Consider the following 19,331-nt stretch of genomic DNA (forward strand, 5'->3'; position numbering starts at 1 on the left):
GACCAATACCAAATCCTGTAGCTAGCAGTATGTCAGTTTTGTTAATTTCAGGTAAAATAAAAGATTCTATTGTCAAAAACCCTGTCGAGGACCCGGCCCTAGGCCCGCCTGATGAGGGATTGACAGAAGATGGGTTAGGCAGGAATGCATTGTTAACCCCTCGCACACACCAATGGGGTAGGAGTAAAAGCTCCCGTAAGAGAAGTATATGGTACAAGAACCCAACCCTCAACAATAAGTCAAACACATCCCACACTTTCACATGCTCCTTATTTATGAGCACACAGAATAATAATAAATCACTTTGAGAATATATTTAGACGCTCACCGATGTCTCCCTCGTGTAGCCAGTTATCGCTGATTGCACAAGGAGTGGTTAATTACGAACAGGTAATTTTTCATCTATATAAGTCCGGTCTTTCCGAGACCCAACACTTTTGTGTTATACCTAACGTTCTGTTATTCACAAAGCCGGTAAAAATAGAGTCAGGAGAATGGAATGGTTTTTAAATTCCAGGAACTTCCTTAGTTAGGGCTGTGGTCTGTGTATCTCAGAAACTGCTGATCTCATGGAATTTTCACACACACTAGTTTGCAAAGAATGGTGCAAAAAAACAAAAATCCAGCGAGCAGCAGTTCTGCAGACAGAAATGCATGTTAATGAGACGTCAGAGGAGAATGGCCAGACTGGTCAAAGCTGATAGGGAGGTGACAATAAAGCAAATAACCACACATTACAACAGTGGTATGCAGAAGAGCATAACTCTTAGTGGATAGGCTACAGCGATAGATGTCTAAAAAATAAGTCATACCTAATAAAGTGCTCACTGAGTGTACATGGTGTGAGTGTTACACAATAACATTGTACTTAATAATACACTATTCACATAGTGCAACATTCATAGGTCTTCACTTGATGGACTGTTGTCCAGAGAAGGCTGCTGCTAGATCTGCTGTACTTCAAGGCGATTAAAATAGCTCAAATACTAAAACTAATTGAACATTGCAGCTGTGAAGGCGCTCTTCTACTCAGCTGCTCAATCAGCTGATTAATAAACACCACTGCCACGGCAACTAAATAATTGCTGCTGTGGGAACACGCCCAGCTAATTGGCAAAACCATAGAAAGCAAAACTGCACTAATCACCTCAAAAACACAGAATAATTCAACTGCCCACTCAAGAACCATGCAATAAGCTCACAAGGTAGCACACATGAAAGAACCATGAGTGATGTTACTTGAGCAAAACTACAAACTCATCACTATGCTGGGCGACATGGCTCAGGCAGTAAGAGCAGTTGTCTGGCAGTCGGAGGGTTGCTGGTTCGATCCTCCGCCCGGGCTGTGTCGAAGTGTCCCTGAGCAAGACACCTAACCCCCAAATGCTCTTGACGAGCTGGTCGGCGCCTTGCATGGCAGCCAATGGTGTGTGAGTGTGTGTATGAATGGGTGAATGAGAAGCATCAATTGTACAGCGCTTTGGATAAAGGCGCTATATAAATGCCAACCATTTACCATTTTACTAAGGAATGATACTTATCTAGATAATACTATGATACTGCAATAATACTATAGATGAACACCAGTAGCTCACTCTACACCTGATGAAAAATACAGCTCATAAAATTTGGTATTAGAAACGCTCACCCGCCTGAATGAATTTGTCTTTGGCACTAACCTCATTCCCGCACCATTTTAAGTGGAAAAACTGGCAGAAGTCAACCGCTAAGGGATTTGGCTGTAACTGACGGTTAACGCAGAAGGGAGCCACTTGTCCTAGACCCTCGCAATGTTTCTAATGTCCTTGCTGGTCTCTGTGCGCCGTCCTATCACTCGGAACTGTGCTGAATCAGTTTGCTCTGGGATTGGGAGCAGCTGTCCGGCGGTCTTGTGCGGAAAGAGAGATAGAGCCCTGCCGACACTGCTGTGACCCCTACTCCGCCTCCGCTGCTGTGGGAAGTATTGCATTCTGGGGCTGTAAGCCTTTTTCTGCATTACAAAGATACAGTATCAGCGCGCAGATGATGCCGGCTGAATCGGTCACGGCAAAAATAAATAGACATTGAGGATTTGTGCGGAATTGTGTTTTCGCATTGTGTGGGAAAGAGCAGGGGCAGTGATATAGCCCTTGCAAAAGTGGTGGAAGTATTCAGTTATGATGAAAGCACAGGCAATGTGAATCCTTTGAATCTGTTACATAATGGTGCATACTGGAGCAGACACTATTTACGACAGGGACTACTTGCACAGACTACACTTTTTGCAGACATCAATTAATACAGCTAAATATTTCATTGAAGCATGTTAGGTTACTACCTTGCCAAAGTGTACAATGGCACAAGCTTTATTTTAGGACAGTTCCCTAACCATTATGTTGTACTTGTCAGGGTTTCTCAAATCATTTTCCAGGCAGTACCTTTTTTTTGGCTCACGTGTGCAGATTGCTGCCTTCGGTAATTGGTATCCAGTTGCAGTCTAATTACCAAACCAATTATCCATTAATGGTAGGTGGGCTCTCCGCTATTTAAGGCTCATTGTCCTTCTGTTCTGTGCTTGAGTGTTGCATTTTGCTTCAGATGCCAGGCCAGTTAGTGGTAGCCCGGAAGACTGAATTTCTTTATATTTTAAAGGCGTGTTGCCCTGTATTCAGGTAGTCGTATCAGTTTTCGTGAATATTGTCTCACCTGCCCTCTGGTTTGCGAGGAGCTAGATTTAGATAATTACTTGGGGTTATCTTCAGTCAATTGGAAAAACCCTGCTCCAGTGACTCTGTAGATACTCTTTTGTTTTTGGGAGTGCCTCTTAAGTCTAAATGGACTCTCTTCTACCAGGTTTTCAGTATTGTTTTAGTTGGCATTTCACCTGGAAGTTTTCTGTCCTGTTTTCCCTTTCCCCTCTAGTGGTTCCCCTAGATCAGAGGTAGCAAATGTAGGAGCACACTACTGCATCCCAATTCTTAGATGTGCTTAATAATTTTTCCAGTTATTACACATCAATTTTCAGGAGCAAATGCTCTTACAATGGGAGCACTGTGGGACCCCTGGCAAACCTGCAACTCCGATGTTAACCTACATGGAAGTGCAGCCGTGTACATCAATGAAAGCACTTTGTTTTGTATTCAAGGTTCAGCGGTTGTAAATTTGTTTAGCGTCTTATGAGCAGATGCTATTTAAAGGCTTCTTCTTTCAGAACTATGACAGGCATACTAATTAGTGGTCTAACTTGGTTAGTGGACGTCTCACTGAAAGATTTTAGACCTCCCCAGATATAAAGCTGTGTTGGATGATAATGTAGTATGTGTCATCGATGTTGAAAGGCGCCATTCAGATTTCTGAATTGATTAACGCTAAAAAGTCTGAGATGATTAAATTGTTCACTCGTCTCTCCATATCTCAGAATGATTGTGTGATCAAAGTGCGGCTGAGGCTAATTGGAACTTTAATAATATGCCACTCTTAATTAATTACATAATTATGTACATCAAGAAGCCTGGAACTTTTGCTACCGAGTTGTTAGGTTAAGTTCAATGCCCCCTAAATTTCACCATGCTTGGGGCAACACTGCCCTCTAGTGGTCAGAAAAGCATTCAGACCTCCTGTTTACTGTGTTCAGGTCATCAGAGATATGCATTTTCCAAGACCATGTTGTGCCTAAATATTTTAAAGTGTCACAAAAATGTGACATCTGGTACATTTCTGCACACTGTACAGCCAACGATCAGCCAGCAAATAGCACATTTTCTCTCAACATATTTTGAACTGAATATGTTCACGTTATTTAAGAAAAGGAACAAAGAATCAGCCACAAGTCAAATTGTCAAATATTACAGCTATATACACTCAGTGAGCACTTTATTAGGTATTTATTATCATTAAACAAGGCGTTTTTGGCCACAGAACTGCTGCTCACTGGATGTTTTTTGTTTTTCACACCATTCTTTGCAAACGCTTGGGACTGTGTGTGAAAATCCCAGGAGATCAGCAATTTCTGAGATACTCAAACCAAACTGTCTGGCACCAACATTCATTCCACGGTCAAAGTCACTTTGATCACATTCCTTCCCCATTCTGACATTTGGTCTGAAAAGCAGCTGGGCCTCTTGACCGCATTTGCATGCTTTTATGCATTTATTTACTGCCACATGATTGACTGATTAAATATTTGCATTAACAAGCTGGTCTACAGCTTTACCTAATAAAGTGATCACTGAGTGTATATATCATGTTGATTTGCATCTTCAGGTGTGATCCTTCCCTTATTAACATTATAAATGACAATATATAATACTTGCACAGTGAATTGAAGGAAGCTATTCTATGTATTTAAACTTAAATATTCAGCTAATGCCAATGAAATGTACCTACAATGCACTCCAGAATTATTAGAATTTGGCACCCTTGATAAAAGTGCACAAAAAGTGCTGCAAACTAAATAATAATACAATTATTGACAAGCTTTATTTTCCAACATGTGTTGTGTGCTTTAAATGAAAATGTATGAAATGTATTTCTCCCAAAAACAGGTTCCACAATTATTGGCACACCTGGTTTAATATTTTGTACAAACACCCCTGGCAAAGATGACAGCCATGAGTCTTTCCTATAATTTGTGATTAGAGAACACATTTGGAGGGATTTCTGACCATTCCTCTATGCAAAACTTTTCAGAATCATTGATATAGTTGGGATACCCCCTTTTCAGTTCAGACTACAGGCTTTTCAAAGGATTTAAGTCTAGAGACTTCAATGGCCATTGAAGAACTTTCCAACTTAACCTGGTTTAAATATTACAGCTGCACGTGAATACCATGTCAAATGACCAGAATAAGTTCATGGTGATCTAATGGATGCAAAACCATGGGTGGGTGTAATAGCAGGTAGTCTCTCTGTGTTGGGAAGTGCAGTGAAGGGAATTCTGTCTGATTCTGTGCCCAGGGGGGAAAGATCCCTATTCGATGGACATCTCCAGAGGCCATCGCCTACAGGAAGTTCTCCACAGCCAGTGACACGTGGAGCTATGGCATTGTCATGTGGGAGGTGATGTCATACGGGGAGCGGCCCTATTGGGAGATGTCAAACCAGGATGTGAGTTAAGTGTACACACACTATATACACTGAATATTATTCCACATAGCTTTCATTGTGCATTTATAATCATTGTTATAATGTGTTCTAATTAAGGCTAGATTATTTGAAGACATTAACAAGTAAATTGCAGGATTTACTGTGATTTATCATGACTAATTACATGAAGGGGTCTGCATACATTAAGAGCTATATAACCTATTCATAAGCGCAACATAGCACATTCATAAGCACCACATGAGAATTCATAAGCACTTATGTCATTAACCAACATAAGGATCCTATCAGTTCACTTGCAATGCCGTGGTCATGTCACTTGCTGCAGCAATGTTGACATAACATACCATACTATTTGTGGTTATTGACATAAGTGCTTATGAATGCTTACATTATGTAGTGCTTATGAAGCTATTGTTTAGCTCTTATGTAGAGCCCTTCAAATAAAGTGTTACTGAAACAAGTAGAATCCAAATGAAATAACAATGCCAGCATGTATAAGGTCTGCAGTGGGTAAGATAAACCATCTCCAAACAAAACAGTATGGTGGTCAAACGGGTTTACTGTGTTTTACCGGGGACAGCCTGTAAAATTATTTGGACCTGGATCAAAGAATGAATCATTGAACAAGATTCACAATGACTGGTGTCTCGGTGGTGCAGCCTGTAGAGCACTGACCGCATGCTCATTGTGAGCCGCGACGGCAGCGGTTCGAATCCGACCGTCTGACATTTGTCGCATGTCTTCCCCTCTCTCTCGCTCCCATTCTTCCTGTCTCTCTATACTATATACTGTCCAATAAAGCTGAAAAAGGCCAAAAAAAAAAAAAAGATTCACAATGACTTATGATTGGTGATAATTACTTGTCACTTGGATGAAGTTCTCGCTTGCCTTTCTTAACAAATTTTAGCACAGGCAAGCCAGCAGTAGTCTGTAAAAATATATATAAAGGTGCTATTCACAAATACAGATATGAACGCAAATGCAAACTGGATAAGCGGTGGGCTTATTTTATAACATCATTGGAGACCAAATTAAATTTGGTGTAGCTAGTTAGCCGAACCCTTCATTCCTTGGATGGACTGCATTTAGGGTATAGAGCACTTTACAATTAATGCCTCTCATTCACCCATTCACATACACACTCACATACACCAATGGCAAAAGGCAGCCATGCAAGGCACCATCCAGCTCGCTGAGAGCAATTATGGATTAGGTACTGTATCTTGCTCAAGGACACTTTGTTACTTCTGCCCAGAAGGCCAGGGATCGAACCTGCGACTCTCTGATGACTCTACCTCCTGTACTAATGTCGCCCACATAGACAAGCTACATAACATTATCTATTGTACAGTGTATGCCTATCTATCCCACAGCTGGTGGAGTTGCTATGTGATAAAAAGCCTCGCCAAGTAAGGGCAGCCTGTAGAGTAGTGGCTAAGGTACATCACCGGGACCCGTAAGGTTTGTGGCTCAAGCCCTGGTGTAGCCATGATAAGATCCACACAGCTGTTGGGCCCTTGAGCGAGGCCCTTAACCCCGCATTGCTCCCCAAGCACCACACGGCGCCTGCTCACTGCTCCGGAGTACAATAAATAGGATGGGTCAAATTTGACAAATTACCCCTTGGGGTTCAATAAAATATATATTATTCTTCAAAGTTGATGGCAACTCTTGCTAAGAGTTATGCCCTTTGACCCGGATGTTGTTTCCTGCAGGTGATCCTGTCCATAGAGGAGGGCTACCGTCTGCCAGCGCCCATGGGCTGTCCTGTGGACTTGCACGAGCTCATGCTGCACTGCTGGCAGAAGGACAGGAGCCTGCGACCCAGGTTCACTGACATAGTCAGCTTCCTGGACAAGCTCATCTGCGACCCCAGCAGCCTTCTGACCCTGGTGGAGGACATGGAGAGGTGCCAACCTCCATACTAGTGAACAAAACAATGCCAACTATAGAAAAGAATGACAAGTAGTGGTGAAGAACAGGCTTTCACACTAGATGTGGCTTGTCCATTAATTACATCCCAGCATGCATAGGGTTGTGTATTAAAATGCCAAACATTTGTGTAATTCTGCCTACAATGGTTGCAAGAGGGGCCCTCAGTGACTAAGAAAGAGGGTTGACTCTTGGGGCACGGTTTGGCAGGAGCTTTAGTGAACAGGACAGCTCCATTTGCTGGTGATTCAATGCTGTCTGTGGTGATGCCAGCATGGAACTCAGAGGGAAAGACATCAGTAAACCGAAACATCTTTTTAGTTGGCATTAAATCACTGTTTTTGTACATTAACTGTAGGTAACTTTATTTATCAACTGTATCGCTCTAGGAGTACTATCAAGTACAAAAACAACATACTTATTTTGTGTGCCAGCTCCATAGATGTCGAAGGTAAAAACAGCTAATGGAGTATACATTTTGTTAAAAGCATGTAAACAATGCAAAAAATGGGAAGAGACAGGAATATTGTGATTGAAACATGTTTTAACTAACAAGATATACAGTACAGATTATAACAAAAGAAAAACAAAGATTCGTATTGAAGACATTTTACTTTTCTTCTGTTGATCTGCTCCATGCACCAATGAAGTTTGCCGGAGTCCCCAGGAGATGTTTCTGACTACCCCTTGTTCATCTCCATTGGTGATTGGCTGGACTCTATTAAAATGAGCCAATACAAGAACAACTTCTTGGCTGCAGGCTTCACCACACTGGACTCCATCGCCAGGATGAGTATTGAGTGAGTGGGAATAATTCACAAAGATTCATATTTGTACTGATAATGTATTTTAACTAGGGCCACCAGTTTGTCTTCACCATGTGAGTTGTGGGGATTTAAACTTGTATTTAAAAGGTTATCCTTGTCCTGGTTAACCAGGTCTTCTGGTTTCTTGGGTCTGAATCAGTAGCTGATCTTAAGGTAAAAAAACAATAACCAGCAAACTCTGTGGCTCTCTAGGGCCAGGACAGAGTATCGGTGCAATAAAAAGAGAAATGCATCTATATAAAGCAGGGGTGTCTAATCTCAGCCAGAAAGGAGTGCAGGTGTTTGTCTTAGCTCTGCACCGAAACACCTGTTTCTATTTAGTCTTTATTGAAGACCATGATGAGTTAAATAAATGAATGATTAATATTTTTTTCATTTGAGTTTTTTGAGCAATGTTATATAAATGCTGCTGTCATTTGGAATGTAGGCATTTTCCACCACAAAGGCTAACAAAACCTGTTCAACATATTACGAATACTTAAAAAAATCCACAGTAGTCGCAAAGTAAAGTAATCAAACTGAATTGAACATTTGAGTGTTGCTTGTACACATCGCCGTCCGTCATCATCAGTGCTTAACTAGCGGAAATTTACATTATAAACTTAGGTTACTGAGGTGGTGCAAATGTGATGAGTTTGAGAAGAGGCTTGACAAAGAGGCCATCATGACCTCTAGCTGCTGGAGGATTAAAGTGGAGGCAAACTGATGGCCCTAATTATAACATGGTATGGAAAAGTAGCACAAGTTCATGTTCTCATTCATAGGGTTATTTCCTTCATGGAACATCATTACATGTAGATAGAGTGTATTCTGGAGAATTGCAGTGGAAAATCTACTAATAACCTACATTTTGTGTGTGTGCATGTTTGTGTGTGTACTTGTATGCATATTGCTGCATGCATGTTTGTGATTTTGTGCATGTTTTGGGTACATGTGTTTGTACACGCATGAATATGTGTGTATATATGTGTGTTTGTGTGCATTCCTACACGCTTGCTCGCTTCTATATGTTGCCGATTTTCACAGGGACATCCGGCGTATCGGGGTGACTCTGATTGGACACCAGAGGCGGATAGTGAGCAGCATACAGACGCTCCGGCTGCAGTTAGTCCACGTCCAGGATAAAGGCTTCCACGTATGAGACTCCAGACCGACAGCCCTCGTACCTCAGCACTCTACCCAGAGGTAGACTGCCTACTGCACGCACGAGGCCTGACTCGTCTCCAAAACGCAAACTGGCGTACACAGACCGCCAGCAAATGAACTCAACAATAAAGACTGCTTTTTTTATAAGCCACTGTTTTAGTTAAAAGAGGGGAGACTGGGTTTCTACCGACGGATAGTTTCTAAAAGTTAACCGTAAACATCGCTGCAATGAGTATTTTCCAGAACAGCAAACTTATAGGCTTAAACAAACGTATGGTACATTTGACAACAAAATCTTTCTTTCTGTTTTGTGACCATGTAGCTGCTATCAAATGTGCAATCGGAGGATTTTGCTTGTTATATTTATCATTTTTCAAATTTAACACATTACAAAGGGGAGGCGGGGGTGTCCTTATTTGTAACTTATTCCCGGAATTGCAATACTTGAAAAATGAAAGAGCCAATCATGAAGTCAATTTCTGAATGTGAACTTTTAAGTGTTTTATCAATATAGCAATTATCTTAAAGTGATATTTATATATGTGGAGTCTTGTATGTGAAAGCCCTGGTACAATTTGCAAACAATTTTATTGTTATGTTGACTACAACTTCCTTTAAATCAGCAATATATGCAGGTATTTCTGGAACAAAAAATATATATTTAAAAGCATATTTGCAAGCGCAGTCCTAAGTAATTAATTGTGCACCCATCTCAGACCATTCATTTTAAGATGTTTTCTGTTTACTAAGAAAGGCAAATGTAAAGAGCCATAGAGTTGCGGTGCATATTCAGATAACTATCTATCTGTGACTGAGGCAGCTGGGTCCAATAAATATCATTAGAAAGAAAGCTGGTTCAGTGTGCCTTCACACAGAATCTGGTAGTGTATAGTAACAGTTTAGGGACTGCGTTTATAACCACAGGTTTACAACTCAGACCAGCAAATTACCCCTGAAAGAAAGTGAGTAATCAGAAGTCTTAAAGCTGGGAGGTTTGGTGCTATTTGGAAGTCATAGGAGAATAGTTGTTTTAACATTGCTGAAAAATTGTCTAGTTTTCTTGTGGGTAAATCAGAGTTTATGGTTGTTGAAACACGGATTATGCAGGGTAGGCACCAGCTATGTGAGAGAACAAGAGAAAGATAAGTATGGAGAAGTACTTGCATACACTCATTGAGCACTTTATTAGGTAGACCAGTACACCAGCTTGTTAATAGAAATATTTAATCAGCCGACCATGAGGGAGCGACTAAAGGAATAAAAGCATGCAGACATGGTCAAGAGGTTAAGCTGTTTTTCAGAACAAATGTCAGAATGGGGAAGAAATAAATGTGGAAGTCTAAGTGACTTTGACTGTGGAATGATTGTTGGTGCAAGACAGTGTGGTGTGAATATCTCAGGTGGTGTGAAACTGCTGATCTCCTGGGATTTTCACAAATAACACTCTCTAGAGTTTGCAGAGAATGCTGCGAAAAACAAACAATGTCCAGTGAGCAGTAGTTCTGTGGGCAAAAACAAGTTGTTAATGAGAGGGGTCAGTGGAGAAAGGCCAGTCTGGTCAGAGCTGACAGGAAAGTGACAGTAACACAAATATCCACACATTACAACAGTGGTATGCAGAAGAGCCTCTCTGAGCACACAGCACGTCAAACCTCTTAAGTAGACAGGCTACAGCGGCAAAAGTCTAATACATACCTAATAAAGTGCTCACTGAGTATATATGCGTATACACTAGACCTGGGTCAAATACATAATTCAGTATTTCATAGGTTCCAATGCACCAGACAAGCTCAGTAAAGCATTGGAAAGTATTTTAATCCAAAACAATAATATATTTGCTCCTCGTCCAGTACCTGTATACACACAGTTGCACACATACACATACACACAAATATCAAGAAGCACCTTGATATGTCCCTCGGATTAAGAGACAAGCACATATTTTCAGGACAGCAAGAATGAGAGGTGATCCATAGCTGGTGTTCACTGTAAGACTGCTTGGCCTTCTCATATAAGATGGTTGAACACACAGAAAGAAGAATAATGCCATGTAGCATGTTACTGCTGAGCCATGGGAGGTTTCTTTGTACAAAGTACAAGTATTATGATTAATGTGTTTTATTTTTGTATGGTTTCCAAAGAGGCATCATCAGGTAATGGAGACTATTATATGCCTGTTTATGAGTATATTTGTTCAACAATAAAAGTTGAGTTCAGTGCTGTCAGTGCTTGTTCATTATTTTGTGGTCTGACATATGTGAGAAACTCCACTCCTACCCTATGTGATATCATCACCCTGTATCCTATTCATATATAACAATACCTCATTTTACCTTTTTAAATCACATTTAACATGCTTTGAAACTTGGAAATCAAATGCACTCTTCTAAAGGGAGTTTGAGGGTCTAGTGCTATAAGTAGCGAATGGATTTGAGGGCGTGAAAGTAAATAGAGCATAAGTAGGGGTATTCAACCCAGAATGCTCGGAAATTAAGGTTTGTTGAGCCGATATAGTTGGAATAGGCAGTGCAGCTGCTGCCATTCAGACAGTGATGGGGAACCTACTGTATCCAATTATAACTGGACCGTATCTGCTTGCCAGGAACATCAGGTTTTTTCAATTTAAAAATTGTTTTCCGTATTCACAGTGAATCCACATTTTGCTCCACTTAGACAATAGCCTCCTGTCTTACTGTAGCAATTAACTTTTGTTTTATGCCCTGCTGATAAAATAGCTCAAGATTTTGAAACAGCTGGTAGCTGGTTTACCAGTTCATACCTGCTCAACATGGCTTAGCTAGACCAGCTTGACCAGCTCAAGTTTCAAGCTGGCATAGCTGTATTTTACAGCAGGACATTTCAGCAGATTGATAATAATGCTTAAATCTAGCGCTGATTAGCATGCTGCCCTTATCGCGGTGGGAGGCGGTTGCTGCCAAACTGGCCCTGGTAGCTCCTTTTGTAGCGCATTTCTGTACAAAGCCCTATTCATCCAACACGTCAGATTTGTGTGAAGGCTGACGAGGCGATGTGCTGATGCTGTCTGCTCCGCTGCCCAGTCATCGCCCCCTCCGGCAAACACAGCAGCTACCACTCTTCTTCTCAACCTTTCCTCTCCTGGAAAGGTCTGCTCCGGGCACATGCACCGAGGGTTTGCTCGGATTCCCGCTCGCATCGACGGACAGGGCCAGGGCCGGGGAGTGACTCGCATATCCGCAGGTGAGTAGGGTTTCGTGCAGGGCATATGGCAGCAAAGCCATTTCTTTTACCCATGTCTCTATTTTTCTCAGGCTCATAACAGCTTCCTTGACTCATTGGCACAACTCTGGTCCTCATGTTGGCAAATGCCAATAACATACTCCAAAGGCAATCGAAAGCCTAGAATCAAAACTAGATTCTGAAAGCTTTCTTATACCTGCACGAAAGGAGCGATTGAATACACCTGACTGATCAGAAACAGCTGAGAAGCCGACTGTCCGATTACTTTTGGTCTCCTAAAATGGAGGGACTATATATAAAATGAGATGTCATTCCTACATGGATTATCTGATGTGAATGTAAATACCCTCAAATTAAAGTCTGCATTTTATCCTAATTATTAATTTCTTAATTTAAAATCCAATGTGCTGGAGCGCAGAACCAAAATTGTACCACTGTCTAGATATTAGATATTATAGACTGCACTATATTTCACATTAGGAATCAAAGTGGACTTCATTAACACAACTGAATTACAATGGTAGAAACATCTGCAGCTTTGACCGTAGGCAGCAACAGCTATGAGATCAACGTAGACAATGAAAATGCAGTTTTTTATTGAAGTAAGCCATAGAAAAGTGTGCAACATTATATCAGACTAATGTACATGCAGCACACATACAATGCATAGCCATGTCTGTACCACTGTTTGTATTGCTCTTCATTTGTAGAGTAAGACTACAATAGAGGGCCTCTGTTGGTTTTCACATTCTGGGCAGTGTGGCTGTAGAAAGGATGTATTAGTACGCTTCCGGACACATTCATTGCAGATCACATGGCAGTCGTACAGAAGTTGCCATTGTGCAGATGTTTTTTTGAAACCTCCGTGATCAGCTTGTGGATAAATTGTAGTTCAGTGACACTAAATGCTTTGTTGCCCACGGAGGCAGCTATGCAACAAAGTTGTTTTGCGAATGGCAGACATCCAGAAATCAATGATAAAGGTATAACAATGATTGGGTGTTTTGGAAAAAGTTGTTCAGATGTTTGTTTTTTTGGGGGGTTTTTTTTACATCTCTGGTTCTGGCCTTGTGTGGCATGTGAATGAATACAGTTATCACCGATTATTGCCTTCCTCCCAAAGATATAGAAACAAAAGCAGTAAAATTGCAATCATTTCTCAGAAAAATTTCAAGCTCAAATGAACTTTTCTGCATTTAATTTTCACTTGTCTCCACAGGAGGAAGTTGACCAGTTATCGTAGTTCAGCCGACCCTGCAGTCAGACATTCCAACACATTGAACCAGTCAAGCCTGTAATGGGAAGACTTCAACAGGTGCCACACAGATGGGTCTGCAGAACCAGAGAGAATCTATAACTACAGTACGAGCAAAAATCACATTACCTTATTGGCCCCTGGTAGATCCAGAGCAACTCACAAAACATAAAACAACAGGAATTTAAAACTAAACAGTCAGGCTCATAACTGAGCAAGCTAACAATTAGCATTGTCAACTTGCGTTTATTACTTTACAGTACTGTTATCAATAGAATGGCAATTTCTAAGTGAATGGAATAGATGTATACCGAGTCTATGAAGTAAACCGATTTTATGAAAATACACTGAGACGATAAAGAAGACCGCCTTCTTTCCCGTTGCCAGTAATGGGAAACAAGGTCATTCAGATCCTGGGCTTCTTCCTTGGCCTTCTGGGACTGCTGGGGACGACGGTCGCCATGGTGATGCCGCACTGGCGCCGCTCTGTGTCGGTGGGCTCCAGCGCCCTCACCGACACGGCCTACATGAAGGGCCTTTGGATGGAGTGCGTGTGGCACAGCACGGGCATCTACCTGTGCGAGATCCACCGCTCCCTGCTTGACCTCCCCCGAGACCTGCAGGCCGCCCGGGCCCTCATGGTGCTCTCCTGCCTGGCCTCCATGCTGGCGGCGGCCCTCTCCACCGTGGGCATGGACTGCACCAGCTGCGCCCGTGGCTCGCCCGCCAAAACGGCGTTGGCGGCCGCGGGAGGGGCGTGCTACATCGTGGCGGGCCTCCTCTGCCTGGTGACCTCGTCATGGACCACCAACGACATCATCCGAGACTTCCCCAGCCACCTGCTGCCGGGCGGGGTGAGGTACGAGATCGGTCAGGCCGTCTACGTGGGCTTCGTCTCCGCCGCCTTCAGCGTCGCGGGCGGGGTCGTGCTCTGCCTGTCCTGCGGGAAGTCGCCCAAATACTTCCTCTGCCGTAACGAGACCCACGACGCCCTGCAGCTGCTTCCCATTAAATACCAACCCCCGGTCGCCGAAACGGGGAACGACAATCCCGCCGGATTGTCCACCTCCACGAGCGAATATAAATTGAATGACTTGAGTGTGAGCAGGGATGGACAGGCCCCATTATCGGAGAGATATAATAGCTTGAATCTGCAGCCGCCGATTTTTGAAAACTGTGGGCCAGTTACACAGACAAAGATAGTACTGGAGTAAATTGACTTCATCTGTGAAACTGGCCCTAAATGCGTTTGACCTAGAGTATCAAATGTCTGCATTTAGCTCCTTTCGCATCTGTTTGTCATTAGTGCAGTGCTCTTAGCCTTTGACAGCATGTTTATGTCATTAGTGCAGTGCTCTTAAACTTTGACACCATCTTTATGTCATTAGTGCAGTGCTCTTAGCCTTTGACAGCATCTTAATGTCATGTGTGCAGTGCTCTTAGCCTTTGACACAATCTTTATGTAACTTGTGCTGTGCTCTTAGCTTTTGACACCATCTTTATGTCATTAGTGCAGTGCTCTTAGCCTTTGACAGCATCTTAATGTCATGTGTGCAGTGCTCTTAGCCTTTGACACAATCTTTATGTAACTTGTGCTGTGCTCTTAGCTTTTGACAGCATCTTTATGTCATTAGTGCAATGCTCTTAGCCTTTGACAGCATCTTTATGTCATTAGTGCAGTGCTCTTGGACTGTGACAGCATCTTTATGTCATTAGTGCAGTTCTCTTAGCCTTTGACAGCATCTTAATGTCATTAGTGCAGTTCTCTTAGACTTTGACAGTAGATTTATGTAATGTGTTCAGTGCTCTTAGACTGTGAGAACATCTTTGTCATTAGTGCAGTGCTCTTGGGCTTTGACAGCAAAGGAGATATTCAGTACTAATCATATAACTGTCTTCCATTGTCATTCACTGGAAAAGCCTTTAATACTGAAGCCATCAAACAATCTGGGGCTCATTTCACAAGATTTACGGCATGCGAGCTGATGCCATATATTTCTCCTGCTCTTATAGGAGCATTTCACAAAGACCTCACAATTGCAATTGAACGCAGGTCGCAAGCATGTTCATGTAGGCAATCAGTAAATCATTCTCATCCACCTGCCTCTCTTTGGTTTTGTATCGTACTTTTGTGCACAGCATTGTAGCACTCCTTACCTACTTGAGCTGTCCTTGTGTGTCCAAGGGGTGGAAAAATTCTGTCTGATTAAATTAGAATTATAGGCCTATGTAACATAAAAATAAAAATTTTAATTTAGTATTTTATTTGTCTCCCTGGTATACCTAATAGCCTACAATTTATAGTAACGTTAGGCATTTTTCAATTTGTAATATTCAAATCAAACCTACCTGCCACCTAGAGCAATGCAGCACCATACTTGATCTGACGGATACGAGTCCTGGATCTCATGAATGAAATACTTCCCCAAACAAGCTAAGGTAATTATGTCATAGTGAGCTAGAATATAGTTACCCTCAGTAGGAAGATTTGTTTTGGGTGGAGAATTAGTGAATTATTAATTATATTAAAGTAATCATTTTCTCTACTTCCAGCTATTCCCATGGTCTGTCAGCAATGCCGAATTTGGAAGAATCCAAAGGATCCAAGTGTGTTTGTGACTTTGTGCGGGCGTACTTCCTGTCACTCATTTTTTGGTCTGACCAATCAGATGGCTTGAATTTTTGGTTCAACCAATCTATTCCTAATGTAAGGATATGGTATTACATACCTTTAGATATGAGAAAGAAAATATGGCAATGGCAGGAAATAAGGTAGCCTACTTTATTTCATACATTAATAAGAGAAATACTGTCCTTTTAATATCACAGTTACGAAATAGCCTACTCTTAGGTTAACTTTAGGTATACTTAATTACACTTTCACATGAGTAGAACTCTTACTGGAGTAATATTCCACTGAGGTTTTTCAAAAATTTGGACCCTTTAAATCCATATATAATAATCATTATAATAGAAAAAATAAGACTAATTTTAATGTGGAAATAGCTGATAAACAAATAATCCTATCTAAAGTGCACCTTTAAATATTTTTAACAACTTTTTTAAACAATGAGGCTGGAGTACAATTTGAAAACTGGGCCCATAGAATCATCCTGACTGACAGGAACCCTCAAAAATGAAGTTGCGCTGGAGTGAAGTAGCCTGGAGTAGTGAGGCCCAAATGACTGTGTCATCCGAGATTAACCACAGTACATAATAGCCTAGCTCAGGGGTCGGCAACCCTGGTCCTGGAGAGCCACAGGATGTGGGATAGGCTCCAGCCCCCCTGCGACCCTGTTCAAGATATGCGGGTTAAGATAATGGATGGATGGATGGATGGATAGAATTAAAATGGACAAAATATATATTTAGAATATATAATGATAATATATAATTCCTCCACAAATTTGAAGTGAACAATGGGCATTCTATCAATGCTATTCTGAGTTAGCACGTTTTTGGAATTCTAAACTATTATGGATTTGATTCGGTGGATTCTCACCGTGAAAAGGACACCGACATTACTCTGTTTTGTGTAGTTTGTGGATTCCAAAAATGCAAAGAAGGTGTGGCCCCCCATGCTTGTTTTTTCCACCCTACATAAACAAAATAAGGAACTGTTGTCACTAAAGCGATGGCATTGTAAAATTATTTATACAGCTAGAACTGCAAGTTTTAGTTGCAGTTTTATTTGCAATTCGTAAGCAATACATTTTTGTCAAATGCATTTTGATAACATATTGCAATCTGAAAATGAAAATCCTAGCAAATCGCTTTCGTCAAATGAGGCCCATTGCCCAGACTGCAGGTCCACATATCATATAAACGGTGGGCATGCTGGTGGAAGAAATGTCTATGTATTGTGTTATTTACTTTTATTATTGCAGCTGTGTTTAAAGTTTATTTGACTGTTTCCCCTTATCCATTGTCACTTAAAACATTCACTCTACAAATTAGGCATGTCTTCTATTTGTCTATCTCTCAATCATTATGAAATTTTCATTAATAGTCATACTGCTCTGTAAACAATAAACTGCTAAATAATGCTGATGTCTTTTCAATGTTGATTTTATGAATAGGTTACATAACTTAAGTATGTATATCTGACACCTACAGTATGTCCAGTGGTCTAACCAATAAAACAGTCCAATTATGTGTTTTAGTGTCCACAGTTCTGTTCAGTGTACATCAAAAAGAGTACATGCTGAACTCATTTTAAGATTGACTTGTGGACAGTCAAGAAGTTAAGAAATTTCCCATCTCGACTGAGTAGAGCATCTCACTGCTGCTCTTTCAGTGGGAAATCAATATAACTGAACTGTACAATTTGTTTACCTTGAAAGTGCAAATGTCTTTGCTTCATTTTATTTGCATGGACTTCAATCAATTAATGTTTTTTTATTTTACTGTAGAAAATGAAAAAAATACTGCATAGGGGTATTACATGGTGAATCGGTCCATAGCAGCTGACATTAGCTAATATATTACCCTGATATTTTTGCATACTTCTTATGCATAATGTTCTAATGTTTTAAAACATGATGCATGCTTTGTGTAATGAGTAAGCATCGCAAATGTCCATCCATCCTTGACCATCCATAAATCCATATGCCGACAGTGTATATCTGCATATTTAGAATAACTTTAATGCAACTTAATCCACACCCAATAACCCATAATGACAAAGTGAATGTATGTTCTTAGAAATTTTAGCAAATTTATTAAAAATCTGAAACTGAAGTCTCTCATTTATATAAGTATTCAGACCCTTAGACCCTTAGAAGCAATTACAGCTTTGAGTCTTCTTGGGTAAGTCTCTACACGCTTTGCACACCCGGATTTGGGCGGTTTATCCCATTCTTCTTTGCAGAACCCCTCAAGCTCCATCAGATTGGATGGGACATTCTGTGGGGTTTAAGTCTGGGCTTTGGATGGGCTACTCAAGGACAGACTTGACTCAAAGCCACTCCAGAGTTGTCATGGCTGAATGCTTCAAGTCATTGTCATGCTGAAAGGTGAACCGTCGCCCCAGTGCGAAGTCACGTGCACTCTGGAGCAGGTTTTCTTCCAGGACCTCTCTGTATTTGGCTGCAGTCTCCCTGTCTCTATCGCTGAGAAGCACCCCCATAGCTTGATGGTGTCACCACCATGCTTCACCAGAGGGATGGCATTAGCCAGGTGATGAGCAGCGCCTGGTGTTTGCCAGACATAGTCCTTAGAGTTCTGCCCAAAGAGTTACAAAGAGTAATCTTTTTCCTCATGCTCTCAAACTCCAAGCAGGCGGTCATAAGCCTACTCAAATGGCTTCCATCTAGCAACTCTACCATAAAGTCTTGATTGATTGAGTGCTGCTAAGATGGTATCCTTCTGGCAGGTTCTCCCATCTCTGCAGAGGACTTCAAAAGCTCAGTTAGAGTGAATGTTGGGGTTCTTGGTCATCTCCCTGACCAAGGCCCTTCCTGCCCGGTTACTCAGTTTGGCTGGACTGGACACCCTCTCCCGTAAAAGCAAAAGAATACATTTAAAAATCAAAACAAGTAAAAAAATAACAATGGATAAAAGAGAACCTGTGGCTGCATAATATCAGAATATAATCCTTCCAAACCAAGCAGAAAGCACGTGGAAATAAAAATGGTTATGTACACAAACATACATTTATAATGACACCAATATAATGACCTCAAATCATTGCCATATCCAATTCAGATAAACAAAACACTGTTAAAAAAGGCAACAAACCTGTGAGGTAGAGAAAGAGAAAGGAGAGATAACAGAGGGAGAGCCTGCAGGCAGGAGGGGTAAAAAGAGGGACAATATCTGTAGGAGTGTTCAGGGGAAATAAAGGCTGGAAATAAAGATGAGTGGGG

General features: G+C 41.3%; 2 protein-coding genes across 2 annotated transcripts in view; both read left to right on the forward strand.

Moving 5' to 3' along the window:
• The window catches only part of LOC133123306 (ephrin type-A receptor 6-like), a 210,192-nt gene extending 198,977 nt beyond the window's left edge, over positions 1-11,215 (forward strand). The window contains exons 14-17 of the mRNA XM_061233659.1: positions 4,936-5,085; positions 6,801-6,994; positions 7,668-7,817; positions 8,871-11,215. Of these exons, the coding sequence (XP_061089643.1) occupies positions 4,936-5,085; positions 6,801-6,994; positions 7,668-7,817; positions 8,871-8,985 (609 nt within the window). The 3' untranslated portion in view covers positions 8,986-11,215. The remainder of the gene's footprint in view (positions 1-4,935; positions 5,086-6,800; positions 6,995-7,667; positions 7,818-8,870) is intronic.
• Positions 11,216-12,070: 855 nt separating this feature from the next.
• LOC133124487 (claudin-14-like) lies at positions 12,071-17,619 on the forward strand. The gene is made up of 2 exons (XM_061235739.1): positions 12,071-12,209; positions 13,429-17,619. The coding sequence occupies exon 2, from the start codon at positions 13,854-13,856 to the stop codon at positions 14,676-14,678; it is 825 nt and encodes a 274-aa protein (XP_061091723.1). The 5' UTR covers positions 12,071-12,209; positions 13,429-13,853; the 3' UTR covers positions 14,679-17,619.
• The last annotated feature ends 1,712 nt before the right edge of the window (positions 17,620-19,331 follow it).

The sequence above is a fragment of the Conger conger genome, chromosome 3, assembly GCF_963514075.1.
Source record: "Conger conger chromosome 3, fConCon1.1, whole genome shotgun sequence".
Lineage (NCBI taxonomy): Eukaryota > Metazoa > Chordata > Actinopteri > Anguilliformes > Congridae > Conger > Conger conger.